The sequence below is a fragment of the Gossypium raimondii genome, chromosome 10 (genome assembly GCF_025698545.1).
Source record: "Gossypium raimondii isolate GPD5lz chromosome 10, ASM2569854v1, whole genome shotgun sequence".
NCBI classification, from domain to species: domain Eukaryota; kingdom Viridiplantae; phylum Streptophyta; class Magnoliopsida; order Malvales; family Malvaceae; genus Gossypium; species Gossypium raimondii.
Genome location: NC_068574.1, coordinates 54,640,674 through 54,662,471, shown reverse-complemented (window position 1 = coordinate 54,662,471; position 21,798 = coordinate 54,640,674). Strand labels below are relative to the sequence as shown.

Genomic DNA, 21,798 nt, shown 5'->3' with positions numbered 1-21,798 from the left:
ATAGCGATGTGATTAAATATTGTAGCATGAGACAAAAAAAAAAGCTAAACATACCGCACTGGAAATAAACGTCCATCCAAAGGGCCCTAAATGTAATTATGCATTTCATTTTTAACATAGTATTAAATTATGAGTATAACGCAATACAATGGCCACATTATAGCAAAAATTAGCATCGTTATAATGCAACATCGGTGCGTTGAAATGGTGTAATGGAATCATGACTATTATGGCTACAATCCATTATGCAACAAAGAAGAAATGTAGTGCAACAACTCATAACAGACTGTAACAAGACCAAAGATTCGTTTGGAATTTAATTTTGGTTGTTTTTGGTTTGGTTTTTTAATTGCTAGTTATCATTATTTAATGTCTTTTTACTCTAAAAAGCACCAGAGTCTATGTTATTTTATTTTCTTAGTAAAATTTATATGTTATGAAATGTGTAGAGTATAGGCTTTAGCATTTAAAGAAAGAAGTGATGACATGATAACACAAGATTTTTATTTTTATTTTTACGAAAAATCATTTAAAAGAATGAGTAAAAAGTAAAATAAATTCATAGACAGCTAATCGACCAACTTCACAACTAAACTTTGTCAAAAAAATATTTTCCTTTAACTTCTTCATTTCAAGAGAGATTTTCTCTCATTTTCTTTTTATCAAGCTCTAATCTCTTCAAAAGTTGTAAGTTTCAACTAAAATTTTTATTATTTGTATTGTTAGATACAAATCTTACCATTTTGTTTCATTTTGTGAATTTTTTAAAGCTTAGTTATATGTTTTATATTTTTGTGATTTTTTGTATAATTAGTTATAAATCATATATTTTTGTTTGATTTTGTGAATTTTTTTATAGGTAGAGGTGGGGAATGAGATTTGGATTAAACCAAGTTTTCATGCTTACAACATAATCTTTGTTACCATTAGGTCAAGAGCTTGTTGGCATTTTGTGAATCTTTTTAAGCTTCATTATAAGTCTTATATATTTGTGAAATCTTTTTATCGTTAGTTATAAATCTTATAATTTTGTATCATTTTGTGAATCTTTTTAAAGCTTAGTTATATATCTTATATTTTTGTGAAATTTGTATTATTAGTTACAAATCTTATAATTTTGTTTCATTTTGTGAATATTTTATAGTGTTAGTTATAAATATATATTTTTCCATTTTTACGAGTTGCAAGTAAAAGTGCCACGTTTAAAAAATAAAGAATACACAAATCCTAATGATGATTATGGTGGGTAGTTGTGAGAACTCATAGAAGGTAATCATAATAACGTTAAATGCAAAATTTGCGATAGAATTATTGAAAGCGGAATGACACAACTGAAAAAACATTTGATTGCAAAAAAAAGAAAGAAAAGGGATGTAGTACCATGTCCAAGTGCCTCAGTAGAAGTTAGAGAAAACATTGCTCAACAACTTAAAGAATTTCATAGTGAAAAAGTTGCAAAGTAAAGGAGGAAAGAATAAGATTATGGAGATATTGGCGATGACGATGATGAATCAACTATTGTGAGATGTGAGAGTATAAAATCTGAAGCTAGATAAGATGAAAGGCTACATGCAGGGTACAACTTGGTCAATAGTCACTTTATTAAATTGGAGGAGACAATGGTTAATCTAGAACTCAAGCATCTATACTTTTGAAAGAAATGGGAGGGAATATCAATAAAGTAATCTTAACTCTCTTGGAGCTCGATTAGCTAATTTGGATCATGTTCTCAAAAGATAAAAAAAAAGTTCAAAGCAATCAAAGCTTCATACATACTTTTTGAAAAATGCAAAAGCTAAGGAAAAGTAATGCCGAAGTTGATTATGCATAAAGCTTTGCTTGCAAGAGAATTGTGGAGTTACCATTTTGGCAACATGTACTTCAAGTTGCCACAGAAATGGGAAAATCAATTCTGGGCCCTTCAACTTATGAGATCACAAAAGTGTATTTGAAAGAGGAGCAAGTGGATAGCTTTAAACCAATATGGGAAGAAAGAGGGGTGATAATTATGTGTCATGGGTGGAAATGAGCCACAAATCAACACATAATTAATTTTTTGATTTATAGCCCTAGAGATACTATTTAAAAAAAAATTCATTGATGCTAGCAAGTGTTAGCTCTTGCAATGTTGAGTATTATTTTTCTTAATGGACAATGGTGGATGAAATTGGTGATGAATATGTTGATGTAAAAAAAAGCATTTATGTTGGGCTGCATGTTATGCTTATTGTCTACATCTTATTCTAGAAGAAACTGGTAACAGAAGAAGTGTGAAGAATGTCTTAGATTAGGCAAAAAGATAACTTCTTTCGTATGTAATCATATTTGTGCAATTGATTATATGGAAATGTATACCAAACGGTAGGTTTACGTGACATTCTTTTAATTGTTACAATAACAATTTTAGCCATTAATAATTTACACATTCTATCAATTTGGTCCTAATTTTAAAAGATTCACAAACTTAACCCTTTATATTTACGCATTCTATCATTTTGATCTTAATTTTAAAAATTATAAAAATATAAAAGTATTATAAATCAACAAAAATATAAATTATTCGAAAAAACATAAAAATATGTAAACTTTTCTTTTTCAACAATATCAAAAGAAATATTAAAAATAGATAAAAGATCCTTTCTTCAAAGGAAAACAATAAAGGAAATATGTGTGTTTTTCATTTTCTCTCAACTTTCTCTTCTTCTATAGAATCAAAGTCGCTAGGTGGGATTCGAATGATGCAAGTGCTTGGGGCAGGTAGTGTAGGTGGGTTATAGGTAAACTTGATCATGGCCCGGCCTGAAAAGTAAGAAGGCTTGAGTAAAAATATAAGTTCGAAAAATGAGTTTGAGCAAAAAAAGAGGTTCGTTTTCTAAACGGGTCAGCTCTTTAGTAAGTTTTTTTGGCCCGATTCGACCCTTGCAAAAAATAAACCTGCTGTTGTTTCCACTATTTTGTTGTTGTTTTGTCACTGTTTTGCTGGTCATTTCGTTATTATATTGCTACTATTTTGTTGCTATTATTTGGATATTGTATAACTCTTATTTTATTTTTAATTTTACTACTATTTTAGAGGCATTTGTTTGATAAGTTGCACATATCATAATGTTATGTAAAAATAAATATTAAATACTTTTTTAATTTATTTTTAATTTGTTGGAAAACATTTATTTTAATGTTTTTAATGTATTATATTTTTTAAATTTGTTTTTATATAATAATATAAAAATTTTAATACGGGCAGGCCAAGCTGGATCCGAGCTTAGAAAACGAGCTTAAAATTATGTTGAGACCTAGCTCGATCCGACCCATGATCACCTCTAGTTATAGGACAAGTTAACTAGAGTAAGTGATACTGGCTAACAACAATGTGGGATAAGGAAACCTAATAATTATAATAATATAATAATTTTTGGATATTTAAAAATGATAAATTATTTTTATAATTTAGATAAAATTGATAGAATATGTAAATCTTGAGTGTTAAATTTTTTAAAATTTAGACCAAATTGATATCATGTGTAAAATGTTAAAAAGTTAAATTTATTATTATACCAATTAAAAGAAAATCATGTCAGTGGGTCCACCGAATTAGCAGGGAATGCATTCCTACTTTCCCAACCAAACATGCTGTAAGAGTAAAATAATTAAAATTTAATGTAATGAACAAAGAAATTAAGTGACTAAAATAAGAATCACACTCAAAAATTGAGTGACTGAATGGTTAGTTTAATAGTTGAATTAAACTATTCAAAAATTAAAATAAAAAGATAAACTTTAAAAAATAAAAATGGGCACCTATTCAAACCCACAATTGGTTGACTGTTCAAGCTCCTATTCTAACAGTTCACTCTAAGACCAAACTAATAGTCGATATATCGGCATTGCTTTTCTCCTCTCGTTTTTAGCCAGGCAAGACACAATCCATTTGACTGAAGTGGGTACATGAAAAAGGAAAAAGAAGAAAGCAGAGGAAGAAATGAGTGGGTATCCAGTACCAGTACCAGTACCAGTACCCAGAGCCGAGTCGATTCACCATAAACTCTACGAGTTCGCTAAAACCGCCCTCATCAAAATCTTTGTCCATCCATATGCCACCGTCTCTCTCTTTCACCTCTCTCACTTCCTTACTTCCTATTTTCAAATGGGTATATTTTATTTTTCATATTTTAACTCCTTTTTGTAAATATTGAAGGTCTGCGACTTGTATTGCGGCGGCGGAGCTGATGCAGAGAAATGGGATGGAGCTCAAATCAGTCATTATGTTGGAATTGGTATGGAATTTTCACGAACACCTTCACCTCGTTACTTTATTTATTTATTTATTTATATTAAGTAAATTTCAAGTACATGCAACATTGTAGTAAACACAAGTACCCATTTAAGCGTAACATTTTCGATTATTAATTTAGGGTTCTTTTGGTTTGGTTGGTTGGTAGTTTTTCTATTTTATTTTTGCTTTTTCTAATGTAAAGTGGAAGTGCCAACTGTTCAATATATAGGTTCATAGTTCTCAACTTGTGGTTAAGTTTATGTGTGCATTGATGGTTAATGATAATTGTTAAAATGGGTTTGAATTGCTTATTTTGATGATGAAATCATTAATGTGATGAGTGATTTTCTTGTCCCTAGTAAGTCATTGTTAATCTTGCACTGGAAATTGAAACCAAGGGTTAAGGTCATGATAGGTTGGTTATCATTCTTGTGATTATATGTGACTGACAGTTAATGTTAAAAATGGATGTTAATTGCAGATGTTGTGTCATCTGGGATAAATGAAGTGAGGGAAGCATGGGAGAGTCAGCGCAAAAGCTTCACTTCTGAGTTCTTTGAGGCTGATCCTTGCACCGTGAGCTTCTTTTACTACACCCCATTTGGTCAATATGCTGATGTCTTTCCATGTGTGTATGAACATTTAGATGTGGAGCTATGCTTTCTTTTTCCTTTGAAACTAGATGAAATTTCTTTGATTTTCTTTTAGGTCTGTTTAAGAATGTATACTTATTCTTGCCTTTTTTTTCCTCCCCTCTTCACCCTGAGTGTCTGTTTCAGTAATATTAGTACGAATTTTGCTGAGGATGCATTCTTCCTCATCTTATAGCACAAGTATATGCATTTTGTCGGTAAAGATGGAAATGGTTTGTTCTTTGGTAGTTTATAGTAGAGGACTAGATCCATTCATTACTTTGTGGTAAATGCTGAAACCATTTTGATTTATGTTTTTGATCTTTGAATGATGTTATCAGTGCTGTAAACGGAGTTAGTGTTTATTTTTTGTTTCTTGATGGCATAAAAATGTTCTCTAAGTTATTTATTTGTGAAAAGAGAGAAAAATATTCTGGTAAAAGTGGCAGTTTGGCCTTTAACTTTTAAAAAGGTTGAATCTATTCAATGCTTTTCTCTTCTCCTGCCCTTGACTGCACATTCATTTGACAGGATAATTTGGAAACCCTGTTGCAAGAGAAGGACATTCAGGCTGATCTTGTCTGTTGCTTGCAGCATTTGCAGGTATTTTGTGTAGTTTAAGTTGTGAACATTGGGTTTTGATTTGTCATGTGAACAAATATGATGAATCTGAAGTGCATTTCTATTCTTCTATTTGCAGTTAAGATTTGAAACTGAAGACAAAGCAAGGAGACTTCTAAGTAATGTGTCATTTTTGTTGAAACCAGGGGGTTATTTTTTCGGTATTACTCCTGACTCATCTACCATATGGTATGAAAAAGTGATTGGCAAATACCGCTGTTTCTGGATTTGTGTATTTTCCTTTTTTTTTCTTCTGGTTACTGCTGCACCTGTTTCTGGGAGGTGATTGTGTAAACATTTTAGTGTGCTTTAGTTTCTCTCTAGTTTGAAAATTCTTGTTATTATCAAGTTGATTATTTAATATGTCCCGATCAACAAACTTAATCATGTGCAGACTAGAAATTCAACTTAATCATGTGCAGACTAGAAATTCAACTTTTATAGGATTGAGAGTCCCAATTTTCAACAATCCGTTGATGTTAGAACACTTAATGTTCCGATAAAAATGAGTTGTATCACACTTAACCTTTAATATTTCGGCATGCTCTGCTCTCTCCTTGCACTTGTGCATGGGGTACACACACGTAATTTGCAAGCTCATTGTTGGGATCCATATACATTTTTACCAGCTTAATATCAGAGCAAGTAGAATCTACATTAGTGTCCGATGTGCTGATGCGATTTAGATTGAGATCTAAAATTTCTAGCTTCCAGTAATTGTGGAACATTTAGATTCACCTAGAACTAACCTTCTCACTTCAGCCTTATTTATGGAGAAGTTCTGGTTTCAATTTTGGCCATTTAAGTCAGGGGACCATCAGCTGTGCTGCATCATTTAGATCCTTCTTGTCTTTGTTTTTTACCAACGTTGGTCAATATCCTATTTGATGAAGGCTCTATCTTTTTGGATGATTTTTATTTTATTTTATTTCTTTCAGTTATGCTACTAGTTCTAAAAGTTACACCTATCTTTTGGTGCATGGTTGCCCTTTGTCACCTTGTGATCATTTCCATATTTTCCATGTGAGATATTGCTTTAATGAAGGTTCCATTTGGAGCAAAGCATAAGAATTTGTTATTGTGTATGTACAGGGCAAAGTACCAGAAGAATGTTGAAGCATACCACAACAGAAGTAGCAGCATGAAGCCCAACATCGTTCCCAATTGCATTCGGTCTGAGAATTACATGATCACCTTTGAAATTGAGGAAGAGAAGTATGTATGAATTTTAGATGCTTCTAATTTTTTTTTAAATGTATCATATTTGGGTTATTTAATTGAAACATTTTGCTTCATTCTATTGAATCCAGGTTTCCGTTGTTTGGAAAGAAATACCAGTTGAAATTCTCGAGTGATGTTGCTGCTGAGACCCATTGCTTGGTTCATTTTCCAAGTTTAATCAGGTTGGCTGTCCTCTATTGGTTGTACCTTAAACTTACCATACTACTTCCTGGTATGCCTCTTTTAGTCTGCAACTCTGGAAGCTTGCATGGGAAGGTGAACTTCGATTGTTTTTTTCATCGACTAACCTTCCACATGGGAGGGTTAGCTCATATCATTAATAAACTTTTACCTTCTTTTGTTTAATTGTATAAATATGTTAATCCCTTGAACTTGACATATATGCAATCCAGTAATCAACATCTAATCTGCTGTGCTACTCAGGTTGGCTAGAGAAGCTGGTCTTGAATATGTGGAGATTCAAAACTTAACTGAATTTTACGATGATAACAAGTAGGCGAAATCTCTATTCAAAACTTTTCCTCCGAGTTCAATGAATGCTTCATTGGGCCTCCATCAGTTTTTTAATTATGATGTTGTTCTTAACTGTTAATGTCATTTCTTTCACAGATCACTGTTTGCAGGCATGATGATGAATGCTGGTCCAAATCTTCTTGATCCACGAGGGCGACTTCTTCCTCGATCTTACGATGTTTTAGGTGATTGCTTTATTACCTCTCTTGTTGCTTTGGCATTTCATATTCAAGATCTAATACTTTTTGCTGCTGGTTTTCTTCTGCAGGTCTCTATACAACATTTATATTTCAAAAACCTGATCCAGATGTTGTCCCCCCACTTGCAACCCCATTATTGCCAGACAGTAGTTATGACAATGATGAGGCAAGTATTTCTGACATTAACCTATTAGATCAGGATACATTTTTTTCTTTTCCCAAAGGCCCCTAGTTTAGAATTCTCATTCAAGTTCCATATATGATAGGTCGTTGACCATAGTTGTTGTATTGGATAATTTCTCTATATCAAGGAGGGAAGGATCTTACTTTCTCTTTTGACATGGTTGTAAATAAGATCGTTAGGGAGTAGCCGAGTAGGGACTAAGCTTCATCTCATAAGAAATATGTTGATCCGACTTTACATCTTTCTAGAAGTATCTGTGTCCAACACAGACATATATGACAGACAACACTACCGAGGTTTATCCTCCAAAAATATGAGACATTGACATTCGACAATCACCTCCTAGTCCGAGTAACATAGTATAAGATTCATGGATACACTTGATTGTGTATTTACTGCATTTGGTTAATTGTTGTAGAGCCAGTGGGAAGGGGCTGGGTGGGGAGAAGATGAGATGAATGGACAAGCAGAGCAGCCACCTCCACCTCCACCATCGGCTCCAGCTCCAGCTCCGACTCCGGCTCCACCACCTCCACCTCATGGACTAGGGAAGATAAGTGAGCAGAAGGGGATTTTGGGTCCTGGTCCAGCAGAGTTGCGTTTCTCTGAAGCACTTTGACTTGGAAGTAGCAAAGAAAAGAAAAAAGGAACTAACCAGGGGAGGGGCATTGACCTTGTAATGGAAACTAAGTATGAAATAATTTTTAGTATGTAATTTTCTTTCAACTTTTGACACTGATTAGAGAACTCTACTCTATATTGAACACATCTAAATTGATTTTGATAAGGTTCACTTGAATGAAGTTGTAGATACACTTCTGTCAGTAGTAGTACCGTCAAGTCAACCTTCTCTATATAACATTTGTTCACTATAACAACATTTTACTATAATAGTAAAGGTTTTTTAAAAGAATTGATTTTTTTATGTTTTATTTTAACTCTCTGTAATAGCTTTTCACTAATAACAAGAGCATCCATAGTTATGAAATTATTAAATTAATTCTTTATAATATCATATGGTCTAAATTTTAAGTAAAATTTTAATATTTCATATAAGTAAGCCTATTAATTATTATTTATTAAATGAAAATGATCTTAATTAAAATATTATTTTAATAAAATAATTAAATTTTACGTGAAAAATCTATTAATCATATTTATTAAATGAAAATAATCTTTATTAGTGAAATTAAAGATATCAATTCAAGAAACTATTAAGTTGCATTATGGATTTGGAACATTATAAACTTCTAAATAAATTACTTGAAATTAGTAACTCGTGATAAATTAATTAATTTAATTTGATAGCTCATATTGATTAATTAAACTTCTTAGACTTATAAACTTTACAATTAATCATGTAAAAGAATGTAAAAAAATGCATAAAAGTAATAATACATGCACTGTTATATGTCTTTTAATTTGTAACCTTTTAAAATTAGTGACCAAAATATAAACTTACTAATAGTTGGTGACCTTGAGTATAGTTTACCTTTATATATATTAGTTTTAACTCACGTGCAATTTGAAGGATATTACACTGTATATATTGAATAATAAACATAATAGATATTAGAAAAAAAATATAATTAATATTTAAAATATTTAAATGTTTATTTGGTAAAATAATAACATAAAACCATTCATATAATTTATAAAATTTTGAAAGAAAGGGCCAAAGGGTTTAAAAAAGAATTAGGGCCAAAGTGATAAAAGGGTAAACTTTAGGGATAACTTATCATTATGTCAAAGTAAAATGCTCACATTTCTAGGTTTGAAGATATTTTATATTCAAATAATTAATTGATCATAAGTTTAAAATAATCTTTTTACAAATAATAATGTTACATGCAAAAATAATAATTTGATTGATTTTTTTGATATATAAGATTCGTTCATAATTTATTGACTAACTAAAATAATTAATTGTAAATAAAAATGTTTAAAAATGTTTAATTATAGAAAAATATAAATTCATAATAATTAAAATAATAAAAATAAACTGTTTACATTTAAAATTATTAAATTAATTATAAATATAATTCTGACACGTCATAATTGTCACAATGTATATAATTTTTTTAGAAAGTAAACATTGTTACAAATTAATTAAATATTAATTATATAACCCAGTACTATCCTCAATTTCAAGATTAATCCCTCCATGTTTACTTGAAGTTTTTGTGAAAAATTCTCCTACGATATTGATAAGATATTCATTCGTGTATTTTTCGCTTTTGTTAACCCGTGTTTGCACCTTTGTCCTCCTTTTAATGTTTCTTTTCTTTCTTAATTTTTTTAGTGCTTTTATCCTCTTCAATTATTTTTTAGATCAACCTCTCGCTGTCCACTTTATTAATTTAAGGGTTATTCTATTTACTTTCATTCTCCAAAGTTTATTAGGACCCTCAATAAATTTGGGCTTACATTAATCAAAGAAGCTTATGATATATCAAAATCCATTATTGGTATACCAAGCTCTACTTCATCTTCGTTGACCATTTTTTTTAGCATTATTCAACGTCTGTTCTTTATTAATGCATATGTGTTTGCACTCGATAATATGCTCTTTTTCTTCATTGTTATGTTAGACATTTAAAATCCCCAAAATTGGTTCATTGAATATGTCTCATCTTCTCTTTCATTATCTTCACGTCTGATATGGATTTGTTCCTCTACCTTTTCCAACTTCTTTCTCCAATAAAAAAAGCCACTTGATTCATCGTCCAGTCACACTAGGGATATGGATTACTTAAAATATTTTATAGACAAAAATAGTGAACTAATGCGAACACATCTCTGAATTCTAAAACTCTAATTGAGAACTGATAACCTTTGCGATTGAGTATGGAAACCTCCTTATATGACTTAATTAATTAGTTAAAATACTCGGTTATTTTACCGTAGTTGTAACTTCCATGAGTGATTCTTCCACTGATACTATCTTTCCCCATGGATCAACAATGTTTTGAAAAGTTATCGTATTCTAGATATTAAAAGGGATTCTCAACACCATTATCCAAATAGATATAAAGTCCATATAGTTCAAATGTGATTATAATTCCACCTTTTTAAATTAATCAACTTGATATCTAATCTCATCCCCACTTAAGAAACATTGAGTCTTCACTTTCCTTCTTTTTAATTATTAACTTTTATCCTCTTCAATCATTCTTTAAGTTAACCTTTCACCATCCACTTCATTAATTTAAAGGTTATTATATCTACTTTCATTGTTCAAGGTTCAATAATTACTTCACTAGTTGAATTAGGCACTCAAAGAACTTAAGCTTACATTAATTAAAAAAGTCCATAATTTATCAAATTCCAATATTGGTATACTAAGCTCTACTTCATCTTTGTTGACCATTTTTATTAGCATTATTTCTTGATAGTTGCCTCCATATGGATGCTCAACGTCTACTCTTTATCAATGCATATGTGCTCACACTTGATCATATGCTCCCTTTCCTTTAGTGTTATGTTAGACATTTAAAATCCCCCAAAGCTGGTTAATTAAATACGCTACATCCTTTTTTTCATTCTCTTCACCTCTAACATGGAATTGTTCTTCTACCTTTTCTAGCTTCTTTCTCTAATCAATAAACCCACTTGATTCAATGTCCAATGGCGCTAGAGATATGGGTTACTTAGAATCATTTTATAGACAAAAATAATGAACTAATGTCAACACATCTTCTCATTCTAAAACTCTAATTGGGAACTAATAACCTTTGCGATTGAGTATGGAAACCTCCTTAATATGACTTAACTAACTAGTTAAAATCATCATAGTCATTTTACCATAGTCATAACTTCCATGAGTGATTCTGTTATCGATACTACTTCTCCTCATAGATCAACAATGTTTTGAAAAGTTATTGCATTTGAAGTGTTAAAGGGGATTCTCAAACACCATTATCCAAGTAAATATGAAGTTCATATAGTTCAAATGCGATCACGATTCTACCTTTTTAAACCAACTTGAGATCTAATCCCATCCCCACTTAAGAAGCATTTCTTCATTCCATCCACTTGAAACTCAAGAAGAAATTTCTTGCCTGAGGTTTTTCTTATATTTATGTGTTCCAATTTCTCCTTTTTTAAATCTCTCAAATAGCCCATTTAAAAAAAAAATCCTTTAGTGGGAATCAACTAATTTATGTAATCTATAATTAGCTTCATCAACAAAATCAGCAATCAATTTCTTAGATTCTAATAATAAATTATCTTTAATATACGTATCACATTCCATGAATGTAGATTTTTTAGGCATGCCTCTATTTACTTAGCTCTTAAGACCTCGATCTATACCTATTAAAAGATCCATTTGATTGAAAATAGGAAAATAAATCCTTGAAAAATATATGTCGAACTATTTCAGTGGTCCTGTTGCATGCATCATGGAAGTGTTAGGCATTGACACATGCTTTCTCTTATTCCTTCGTACCATATAACATAATAGTAGAGCAATCTATGTTAATCTAAAAGTAACATGTAACACTATTTTCCCTTTCGCCTTCATGAGAGTCTAATCTAAAAGAATTTTCACTTTAATAAAAAGTTTAATGTTAATAGTAATGATAATATATTTTATTAATATTTTAAACAATTAAGTAATTTAGTTTAATAAGGACTTTAATATCAAAGGTAATATATATTTTATTAATAGTTTTTTTAATTAAGCATGCATGATTAGATAATTAATTGTAAAAATTATCAAGGGCAAATATGTCTATCACTGTTTACACTTTTAGAGTTGGTACTTTTATGTATAATAGATAAAGAAATATTTTCTTCATTCTTGGAGCTATGATGTTACATTTAAAAATTATACATAAATATTTGGATAAATTACATCATTAGTTATTCAATTATTTGTAAGTTATTGTTTTGGTCACCCAACTTTAAAAAGTTACAATTGGGTCACTTAACTATTCAGGATTGTGTTTTTTTGGGTCACCTAGTCAATAGATGGCTGACGGAAGAATAATGTGACTATTTTTTAATTGACATAATAATAACTTTAACCCTCAATATTTATTAATTATATTTTTATCCTAATTGTAAAAATTAGCCATTATTAAATGATTTTTTAAAGTCGAAAAATTCTTTATTTAATAAGAAGACATAAACTCGAGACAAAAGCTACCAATTACCAAAAGTGAGAAAATAGTAAAATATGGCATTAGTTCTAAGCAAAAGCGATATCAGTGTCGTACAACTACAACCATTAATAACAGTTTGAACCAACAAGTATTATATGCAATAATAAAATACATTATATTTTAAGGGGAGATGTAAGGTCGAACCTCGAACATGGACCATAAAGTTTCAGTTCGAACATGCAAACATGAACAAACAAAGCTTTGCTTTCATCAACAAAGATGGATCAAAGAACACGAGCAACCTGCCAGAATAGCTGGCCCTGCCCGCTTATTAATTTAGTTACAAACATTAGCTGAGCTCCGCTCTATTTTTCTACTTCTTCATTTCTGCTCAAGATTTAGGCTTTGTTTCATTCTTGTCATCTTGTTTTCTTTTTCAATCATGGATAAGATCAATGCAGTACTGATAATGTTCGTTTTGGTTAGCACTACTGGTTTTAAAGCCATGGTGATTTTTGGGAAAACTTCTCATTGGGAATCAATCACCAGTTCGCCTTGTTTCTATGCTCTAAATTCGTGTGTTTGTGATAACATTCATTTTCACCATTGCCCTTCTCCAAGTGGTTTTTGGTACTAGTGCTTTCATTATGTTGGTGTCTGAAAGCCTTTACTCAATCATATTTTGTCTGTTGGTTGGGTGGTTCGTAGAATCTGAGCTTTTGAGGCTGCCGTTACTTTGGGGTATAACCCTGCTGATGGATGCGTAGAAAAGACTATTTATTGTCCCTATGCTTGGTCCTGTAATGTATTTCAGGATATTCCCCCACCACCAAAATCAGATGTAACTTTTTTAAGGTGAAAAACTCATATATTTTGGTGTTCGTGTTTTCCCTTTTAAGAATACAATATAGCTTATTGCTGCACCAGCACTTGTTGGTAATGTTAGATTTAAGTTAACCGAACACAATTCAATTATTGATTAAAGTAATAAATATTATTTTTAAGGTGTTTTTATCTTTTGTTTATAAATATATTTATTTATATAAATTTTTTAGATATGCCATGGTAAGTAAAAGTAAAATAAAATTTCATGACCACTTCAATAAGTTGGTAATTAGTAACCTCCGCAAATATCTGATCTGTTTTTCTTACAAGACACAAAATTCGTTTACACAAAAATAGCACGGATAGTTTGAGAATACATGTATAGATACGGTTTATTTCATTCATGCCATGCTTAGGGTTTTAGGTTATGCAAAACTTCTCATCCACATATTAGCTTCTAATCTTCAAGTTCAAGGATCTTTACCACTGATGCATCACCCAGCTTCTGGCAAACCACCACACGGTCATGTGGCTTTATAACACCTGAGGCCTTTCCATGATCTAAAGCAACCTTTAAAACCGATTCATTTGAGCCACTCTTCGACTCCGCCTGCAAAACCCAAAGTATAGTAGAAAAGGCATTGAATCATTTTATGAGATTCATGCGATATTATGCTCTACTACAGTCCCAAGGAAATATAGCTTTTCTTCAAGGAAATTGTCAATCCAATTATAGAAATTATGTGCTTCAAATAAGGCAGCAGTTTAAAGTAAAAGAATATGTGCTTCAATTATTGATGAAGGGTTCAATTTTCGGAAAGGGTGATGTCCAGAGTATAAACAAGATTTTGATTACGAGAAGCAGAGGATAACACAAGCATCATAATATCATAAAAATGGACCGAATCCGGAACTAGTAAAACACTGGCAATTGGATGACTGTTACGTGTAGCTAATCAAATCTTATTTGTATTTACTATTTAGCTCCTCTGATGAGGAACATCTCTAACAAGCATAAAATAAGCCTTACCGGATGTCGAGGGTCAGCCAGCATGGGGAAAAGGCCTCTGACGATGAGGGATTGCCTTGCCTGCAATGGTTCAAAGAAAAGAAAGAGTGATGAAGAGACTAACTTCAAGTTTTCAAGCGAATAACCAGCTATACTAGGATAAGGGGTTATTCAGTATAAATATTCCGCTGATAAAAAAAGGAAGACAATAAAAGAGTATTCCATTCATTTAAACTTCATTCAAAGAAACTGCCAAATAAGTAGAATATAATTTTGCAAATAGCTTGAACAGTGTTGCATCATTTAAGCTATTTAAAATGTAGTTTGGTAATTAGTATCTAAAGGGCAGATAGAAGAAAGAAATTCTACTCCTGCGAACCAAGTTAAAAGTATTAACGCATCCATTCAAAATGTAATTCAAGCTTCTCACATCCATGAAACAGACTCATACTCACAGGGAACATGAAAAATATCATCAGTAGCATACCTCAAAAGCACCAGAGAAAGTCCAGCGTAGTTGATTTGTCTTTAGCCGAGGAATGACAACAGATATCACAGGCATTGTTGGCCTGTACTTTGCAATCAGCCTGCACTAGTACAAAAACGTATGAAGTTACATTTAGCAACCAATTAGCAAAGAAAGAAGTATAAGCATAATGTTGGCATGCCATGCAGGATGATCAATGTGCAATAACCATGTAGGAAGCCACCGACCATAAGCATTTGCATTAATTATAAGAACACAAACTACAGGCACTGATATAGACTCTTTCTCACACACACACAAAAAAAAGAAGTGGACGCAAAATAATAAATGTAACCTTGCAGCTCTTCCAGATGAAGTGAAGCAAATAATTGCAGAGGCTTTGACTTTGATAGCTGCACGTACCTGTGGTACATTAAATTCAATTAAGGGGCTTAAAATTTTGACATCCAAATGCTTTAGTCAGAAAATTAGAAGGCAATACCATAACCATGTAAACATATTCCTAATAGATTGACCCTAAAATAGCTTATCCAAATTACAAGAATTCCCATAGAAGGCACAAGTGTGGAATTTACACCTTCCAAATTTGTATTTGGTTGGATTTTTTACCATTTTCTTATCCTACAAGGACCATAAATCAATCAATTAGATGGCAAAAGATAGGATAGAGAATCCATTGATGAATCAACCTGTCTCTGAGGGAACTATTCAGTTCTTACTATAATACCTTGTTCTGACTGTATTGCATGGAAAGACAGAAACAGAAAGTTAAAACGAGGAAGCATCTAAGGTAAATACCGCAGTGGAAGCTATGGATTCCAGATGACTCATTGGTTCTCCAACATTTTTGACAGTTTTCTTGAAGTATAAATCTTGATTGAAAACTTTTTCTGCCTGCATAAAGAAATTAATTGGAAGTACACCAGGTTGGCAACATTTAGAATAATGTAGTAAAAATTAGTGGAAGTAATAATCTTGCTTTGTAATACTTAAAACTATTTTGCTTCGCAATGCTTAAACCCTCGAACCCTCATATATACCGAAGAGAAACCAATAAACTGAGATTGGTAAATAGATTGAACATTCACATACGACAGGGAAAATTCAATGGACAAAATTTGTGGTTCCACAAAACTTCTTAGGATAGTAGAAACAAACAAGCATCCAGACCTAGGGTATACTGAACTTACTTCAGCACAAATTTTTCCAACTGTAGAGACAGTCTCAACAGGGTATAGTCCACGCAAGGTTTCTGCCCCTAAAAGTATTGCATCACTCCCTGAACCAAAATGTAAACAGAAAATTAAGATTTGAATTGATTGAATCCATGTCAGAAGTCATTTATTAAACAGGGACCAATGAGATTAAGAAATGAAGGCAGTGTAACTAAGAGACTCCATCAAACTTGACACAAAGGTGACAGAAAGGAGGAAAAAAGCATGGTATAAGTGAACAAAAATTCACCATCCAACACAGCATTGGCAACATCAGTTGCTTCAGCACGAGTAGGTCTTAGGTTGTCTGTCATACTGTCCACAACACGAGTGACCACTGCAGGTTTTCCCATCATGTTGCACTTGTAAACAGCAGCTTTTTGAAATAGAAACACCTGTAAATTCCAAATGGAAAAAAAACAACAAAGAAACTAATTTGCGGGTGCTAATGTGGTCCCATAAATTAAAAACAATAAAGAAACTCGGAAATCAGTCTTATGAAAAATCCATTTCAGTTGTAGGGATGCACGATTTTACCTACAATTTACTAGCTAATATTTGATTAAAATCAGATAAGTGAATATATGCTTTCACTCAAGTAATAACACTCAACAGACACAAAACTCTGGATTGATACCTCCTAGCTATCAGCAATGCCATCAAGCATTTTAACTAATGAGGATGCAATATCCACTATTTTGGCTGTCAGCACTTTTCTATACTCTGCTCCTTCAAATTTTATAGATAGTTTGCAAGCAAAGAATGCATATAGAACCACGACCAAGATGGTCCCATTCTGCTAAATACTTATTGCGATAAAAAAACTAAAAAATGCTAACCTTCTCAGGCGGGAGATCTATCCCCAGATTTCCCCGAGAAAAGATGATTCCATCTGCTTCTTGTAAGATCTCATCAAAATGAGTTAACCCCTACAAGCAGTTGATAAAAGACAAGGATTTCATTCAAAACCAAATCACATCTCAAGTACAAATCAAAAGAGTGTTAAAATCTATCTGCCTTTTTATACATCTAACCTCTATATTTTCAATCTTGGCAAAAATTTGAGTCTGGTTGAGCTCACCCAGTTTAGAAAGAAAAGAACGAGCCTGCACACAGCAATATTGAAAGTACTAGTAAAATGGAAAGAAATCATAACTGCAGGCCACAATATTACGAAATTCGCACTAACTTCAAAGAAATCAGAATGACGAGGGTGCAAAAGGAGAAACTGAAATAATTAAACAATATAAACTCCAAGTAGGAAAGTTCTTACATGACGAATATCTTCTGCATGTCGGGTATATGACAAAGAAAGGATGTCTATATTGTTTTGAACGCCCCAGATGCTTATAACCTATAAAAAATAATCATGTTAACAAAATCTCAAAAAAGTATCTTCAAAGCAGATGTATCATGCTGTCCCTTGTTTGTATTGTTAAACCAAAACAATCTCTTGGAGACAAAATGTTCATGCTGTATCTATCTACACTGTGCTTTGTGCCTTCAGTGAAGTACAAGATATGCATCTATTAATAATGCTACATAATTGATGCCTATCATCAAAATGGATGGTACAAAACCTGGAATCAAATGCCACCTGTTATGATTTCAAGCAAAGATATAATAGACAGATAATTTTATTTAGGTTCTTCTAGGGGGGAAATAAACATAAACATATACATATCTATCCAACAACCAATAGATTAGCTCATCACATCATTTAAATAAGCGTCTGATAGTTAATGGAGTATTCTACTATTATACAAGGTATATTGAATATATTTTTGCGCTAGTTCTTCCATTCAATATCTGAAATCAAATAGAAATAGGAAAATTACCTCCTTATCCTTATCAGTCAAAGTAGGCATATCAATGCGAATTTGAGAGACATGCAAGGTATACAATGTCCCAGATAAGGTAGCGGAATTCTTGATTAGGCAAACCACATCTTCACTGCACACCTCATCTACCTGGACCATGACATAAATTACATTAATATACCTTAGAATCCCATAACCTTCATTCTCCATGTAATATATTTGTCATTTGCTCCTGCTCTAATAAAGTGGCGACAACCATAAGAAATGCCCAATACGGGATGTAGGTAGGCCACTATTTTGTCTAGTCAGAATGAACTCACTCCTTCAACTTTTCCTTACCTCTAACCACACTGAAGTAGTTTCATTTCCAGTAAACAGGTATTGGCCGATAAATATGGTATCTCCCTTCTTGACTGCCTGCAAGTACCAAATGAAACTGAGTCAACTACTGTAGTTAGAATGGAAAAATTACCACATACCTTCTTCCTTTTCATGATAAAACCTGGAGGAAGAGAGGGATGATAAATCAGAAGACAAGGGAAAGTAGATGGGAGATAATAAAGTCCCTCCATATGCTAATCCGAAAAGGAAAATGTCACGTCTGCTACGGATAAAGAAATTTAGTTAACTAATATGTGAAGAAAAGGATGATGAACAAGAAAATTCCCTTTCACATGCAACCTAACAGACAAGAAAAACGGAGTACATAGGACAAAAAAGAGTCACTCATATGCTCTTTATCCATTTCACAGCCTCTTAACAAAGATTCTTCTCTTGGTCAAACTACTATGTTAAACTAATTCCTGTACATTTGACACTTAAAAGTCAATTATCTTGTTTAGAATATTTAGCAGCAAAAGAAGAATTTCGGAAAAAATGTTAAACTGAAACCATTCCTAATAATAGTAACACTAATGCAGAGAAAATGCACAAGTTTCAGGTCAACCAAGACCAACAAAAATTTCCATCAATCCATATGTAGGATATTGAAAAACAAATGATAACATGAGATGCAAAAGTGAGACACACATCAGAGTACAGATAGTCCATGAAATTTACAGATCTCACAAAAATGTTGCTGACCTTAGATAGCCCATGATAATTTATTGGTAGCAGATTTGAAGTAGCTGGTTTATCTTGGTCTGGAGTGAGGATAACTTTTGTATCTGCTTCAAGGGAAATGGGGTGCTCCGTTTTATTAACTACTTGCAATTCTGGACCCCCAGTATCAAGCATAATCTGAAATCACAGGTCCAATCTTGTAATATTTATATTTTCTAGATCTTAAGGATGGAATTGTAACCAAATTCATTAAGGCTTGAATAAACTGTCATGTGAACATACCGGGTAAAGGACTTCAATGGTGTAAAATAACAGAAGGATAATAAAGAGGTCGGATTTAAACTAAAGTACAAAAGAGGCTTACGGCACAAAGCTTCCTAGTGCTTTTAACAGCAGTCTTCAAATTTTCCAATGTCTCTTGGTGAAATTCAATATCACCCCAGGAAAAATCGAACCTCGCCACTGAAGAAAACAAAACATAATCGTCTCAAAAGCATATAAAATTCTACTCAATTGGTCAAGTATACAAACAATTGAAAATGCACTGTTCTTTTCTTCTGTTTTTTGCCTTTAAATTCTAAAGTCAAATGAACCCATTTCCAAAATTAAACAAAAATTGCATTGTCAAGACTATGGTTACACAAAATTAATATTACAAAAGGGAAAATAATTAATACCAGACATTCCAGCCTTAAGACAATCGGATATTATTTCAACAGATCGCGACTTCGGACCAAGTGTCCCCACAATTTTAGTCATTGCAGGAAAGAAACTCTGCAATTCACAGTCAACTCAAAAGTTAGCAACATCATCCAAAGTTTCTTAAGTACTAAAAAAAATCCTAATAAAAGTTAACAATGACATGCTCTTCTATGATTTTTGTTTTCTTTTTTATCTTTTTGTTTATTCTAAGTCCCAAGAATTTCATTTAACTAATTATGAGTAGAATTCTTCAAATTTTCTTATCAAACAAGCAATTACAGAGGAAAGTTTCCCACCATCTATATCTAAGTTTTTCTTTTGGATACGTAAAATTCAGTATAAGCTATACATATAGCACTCCTTTTTTTCTTATTTCTTCTTTTGCTTTCTCTTCATATAGCTCATCACCAAAAACAAAAATCAGAAGACCGATAGACAGTATAAACAATTTTTTTTTTTTAAACGCCAGAAAGAAAAAGGCGTTTCTTTCTCTAGGTTTTATGCAAGCAAAAAATAAAAATAAAAACTTACAGGCCTTGATGGCTCAAGAATGGAAGCCATTCTTATGGGCTCTTCAAGAAGCAAGTGATTTGAATTCATATTTTCTTTCCTGGACTCAGATTTCAGAGAGGTTTTAGTGTGTTTTCTTACTCTCTTCCCAAATGGTTCTCTAATATTCGTTCGTGAGTCCACTTTTTATAACAGACAAATTGACAATCATTTAATACGAGAATCATCGTACAATTTTGCTTTTGGGTACTGTCGTTTTAACACTAAAAATTTCCATCTTTATTCTAGAAATCGAGTAACATTTTATTCCCTTTTATGTAAAATATAACAAATTAGAGTATGTAAGTTAAATTAAAAATAAATTAATTTTCTATTTATATTTTTAAAATTAACGTGTCTAACAAAAAAATTGATACGAAATATGATGATATATAATAAATAAAATTTTAACAAAAAATTAATTTACTTATTAATCTAACCTACAAATACTAATATAAAGAGCAAACATAGCTGTCTTAACATAAAACTTTATCCTCTTATTTCATCAAGTTGTTAGTATTATCATAGTATATAATTTAGTTTATTTTATTTATTTATTTTGGTTTAATTTTGAATTTTATCAGTTTATCTTGAAATTTTAAAAAGGTTAACCCCTCCACTTTAATCTAAAATTGTGGGAGGCAACTCTAATACAAGCGGCGGCTTGGTCTTGGATTCATTTTCGTTTTCGGTGGTCAATAATTCTTCAAAGGTAGTTTTCTTAAACAATTAAATGAAGATCATAGTTTTATTTTTATTTTTTAGCAATTAAAATTTAAATTAATTTTTATTATTTTTGTTTTCGTCCACTTTCCGTTGTTATTTATATTTTCTTATTGGGACACTATAAGATGAACATTTTTCCTTAGTTGGTTCTTAATCATAAAATTTTAAAAATATTTTTCTATTTAAATTATAGTTTAAAATGTAAATATTCAAATATAATAAGTAGGTTAAATAATTATCAAAAGAATGAATATTTGATATACTAATAATATATTTTTAAATTTCATAAATAATTTTAAAAATTAACATGCTTTTTTAATAATTATTTTTTTAAATATTGAAATTATGAGATTGATAAGTGTGTGTAATAAAATATCAAAAAATCACGTGAATATGGGAATGATGTAAAAAAAAAACCAACGGCGAATTTAAGGGGCACCCCCTGAAAAGATCTTTTCCATAAAAAGCGATAAAAAAACCAAGATACACTGTCAGTGTAGTTATTGTTAGATGTATTACCGACACTTGTTTCCCTTCTTTTGCTACTTTGCACTTGTTTCAAGGTTTTTATTTTTGGTTAAAATATGTTGTTAGTCCTTGTATTTTTACTAAATTTGAGATTTAATCTCTA

General features: G+C 31.6%; 2 protein-coding genes across 2 annotated transcripts; one reads left to right on the top strand and one right to left on the bottom strand.

Annotated features, from left to right (window-relative positions):
• Positions 1-3,818: 3,818 nt before the first annotated feature.
• On the top strand, positions 3,819-8,489 carry LOC105777517 (mRNA cap guanine-N7 methyltransferase 2). Its single transcript, XM_012600836.2, has 11 exons — positions 3,819-4,099; positions 4,196-4,274; positions 4,755-4,849; positions 5,437-5,508; positions 5,606-5,715; positions 6,619-6,741; positions 6,837-6,929; positions 7,192-7,260; positions 7,378-7,466; positions 7,550-7,647; positions 8,084-8,489. Exons 1-11 carry the CDS (start codon positions 3,980-3,982, stop codon positions 8,282-8,284), a joined length of 1,149 nt encoding a protein of 382 aa, XP_012456290.1. The 5' UTR covers positions 3,819-3,979; the 3' UTR covers positions 8,285-8,489.
• A 5,350-nt stretch (positions 8,490-13,839) lies between these two features.
• LOC105777601 (pyruvate kinase 1, cytosolic) lies at positions 13,840-20,591 on the bottom strand. The gene is made up of 16 exons (XM_012600944.2): positions 20,424-20,591; positions 19,868-19,964; positions 19,555-19,652; positions 19,212-19,367; positions 18,468-18,545; positions 18,147-18,278; positions 17,582-17,662; positions 17,343-17,414; positions 17,148-17,237; positions 16,559-16,703; positions 16,285-16,373; positions 15,893-15,988; positions 15,429-15,496; positions 15,095-15,194; positions 14,629-14,688; positions 13,840-14,208 (listed from the first exon to the last, which is right to left on the bottom strand). The coding sequence occupies exons 1-16, from the start codon at positions 20,490-20,492 to the stop codon at positions 14,056-14,058; spliced, it is 1,584 nt and encodes a 527-aa protein (XP_012456398.1). The 5' UTR covers positions 20,493-20,591; the 3' UTR covers positions 13,840-14,055.
• Positions 20,592-21,798: the final 1,207 nt, after the last annotated feature.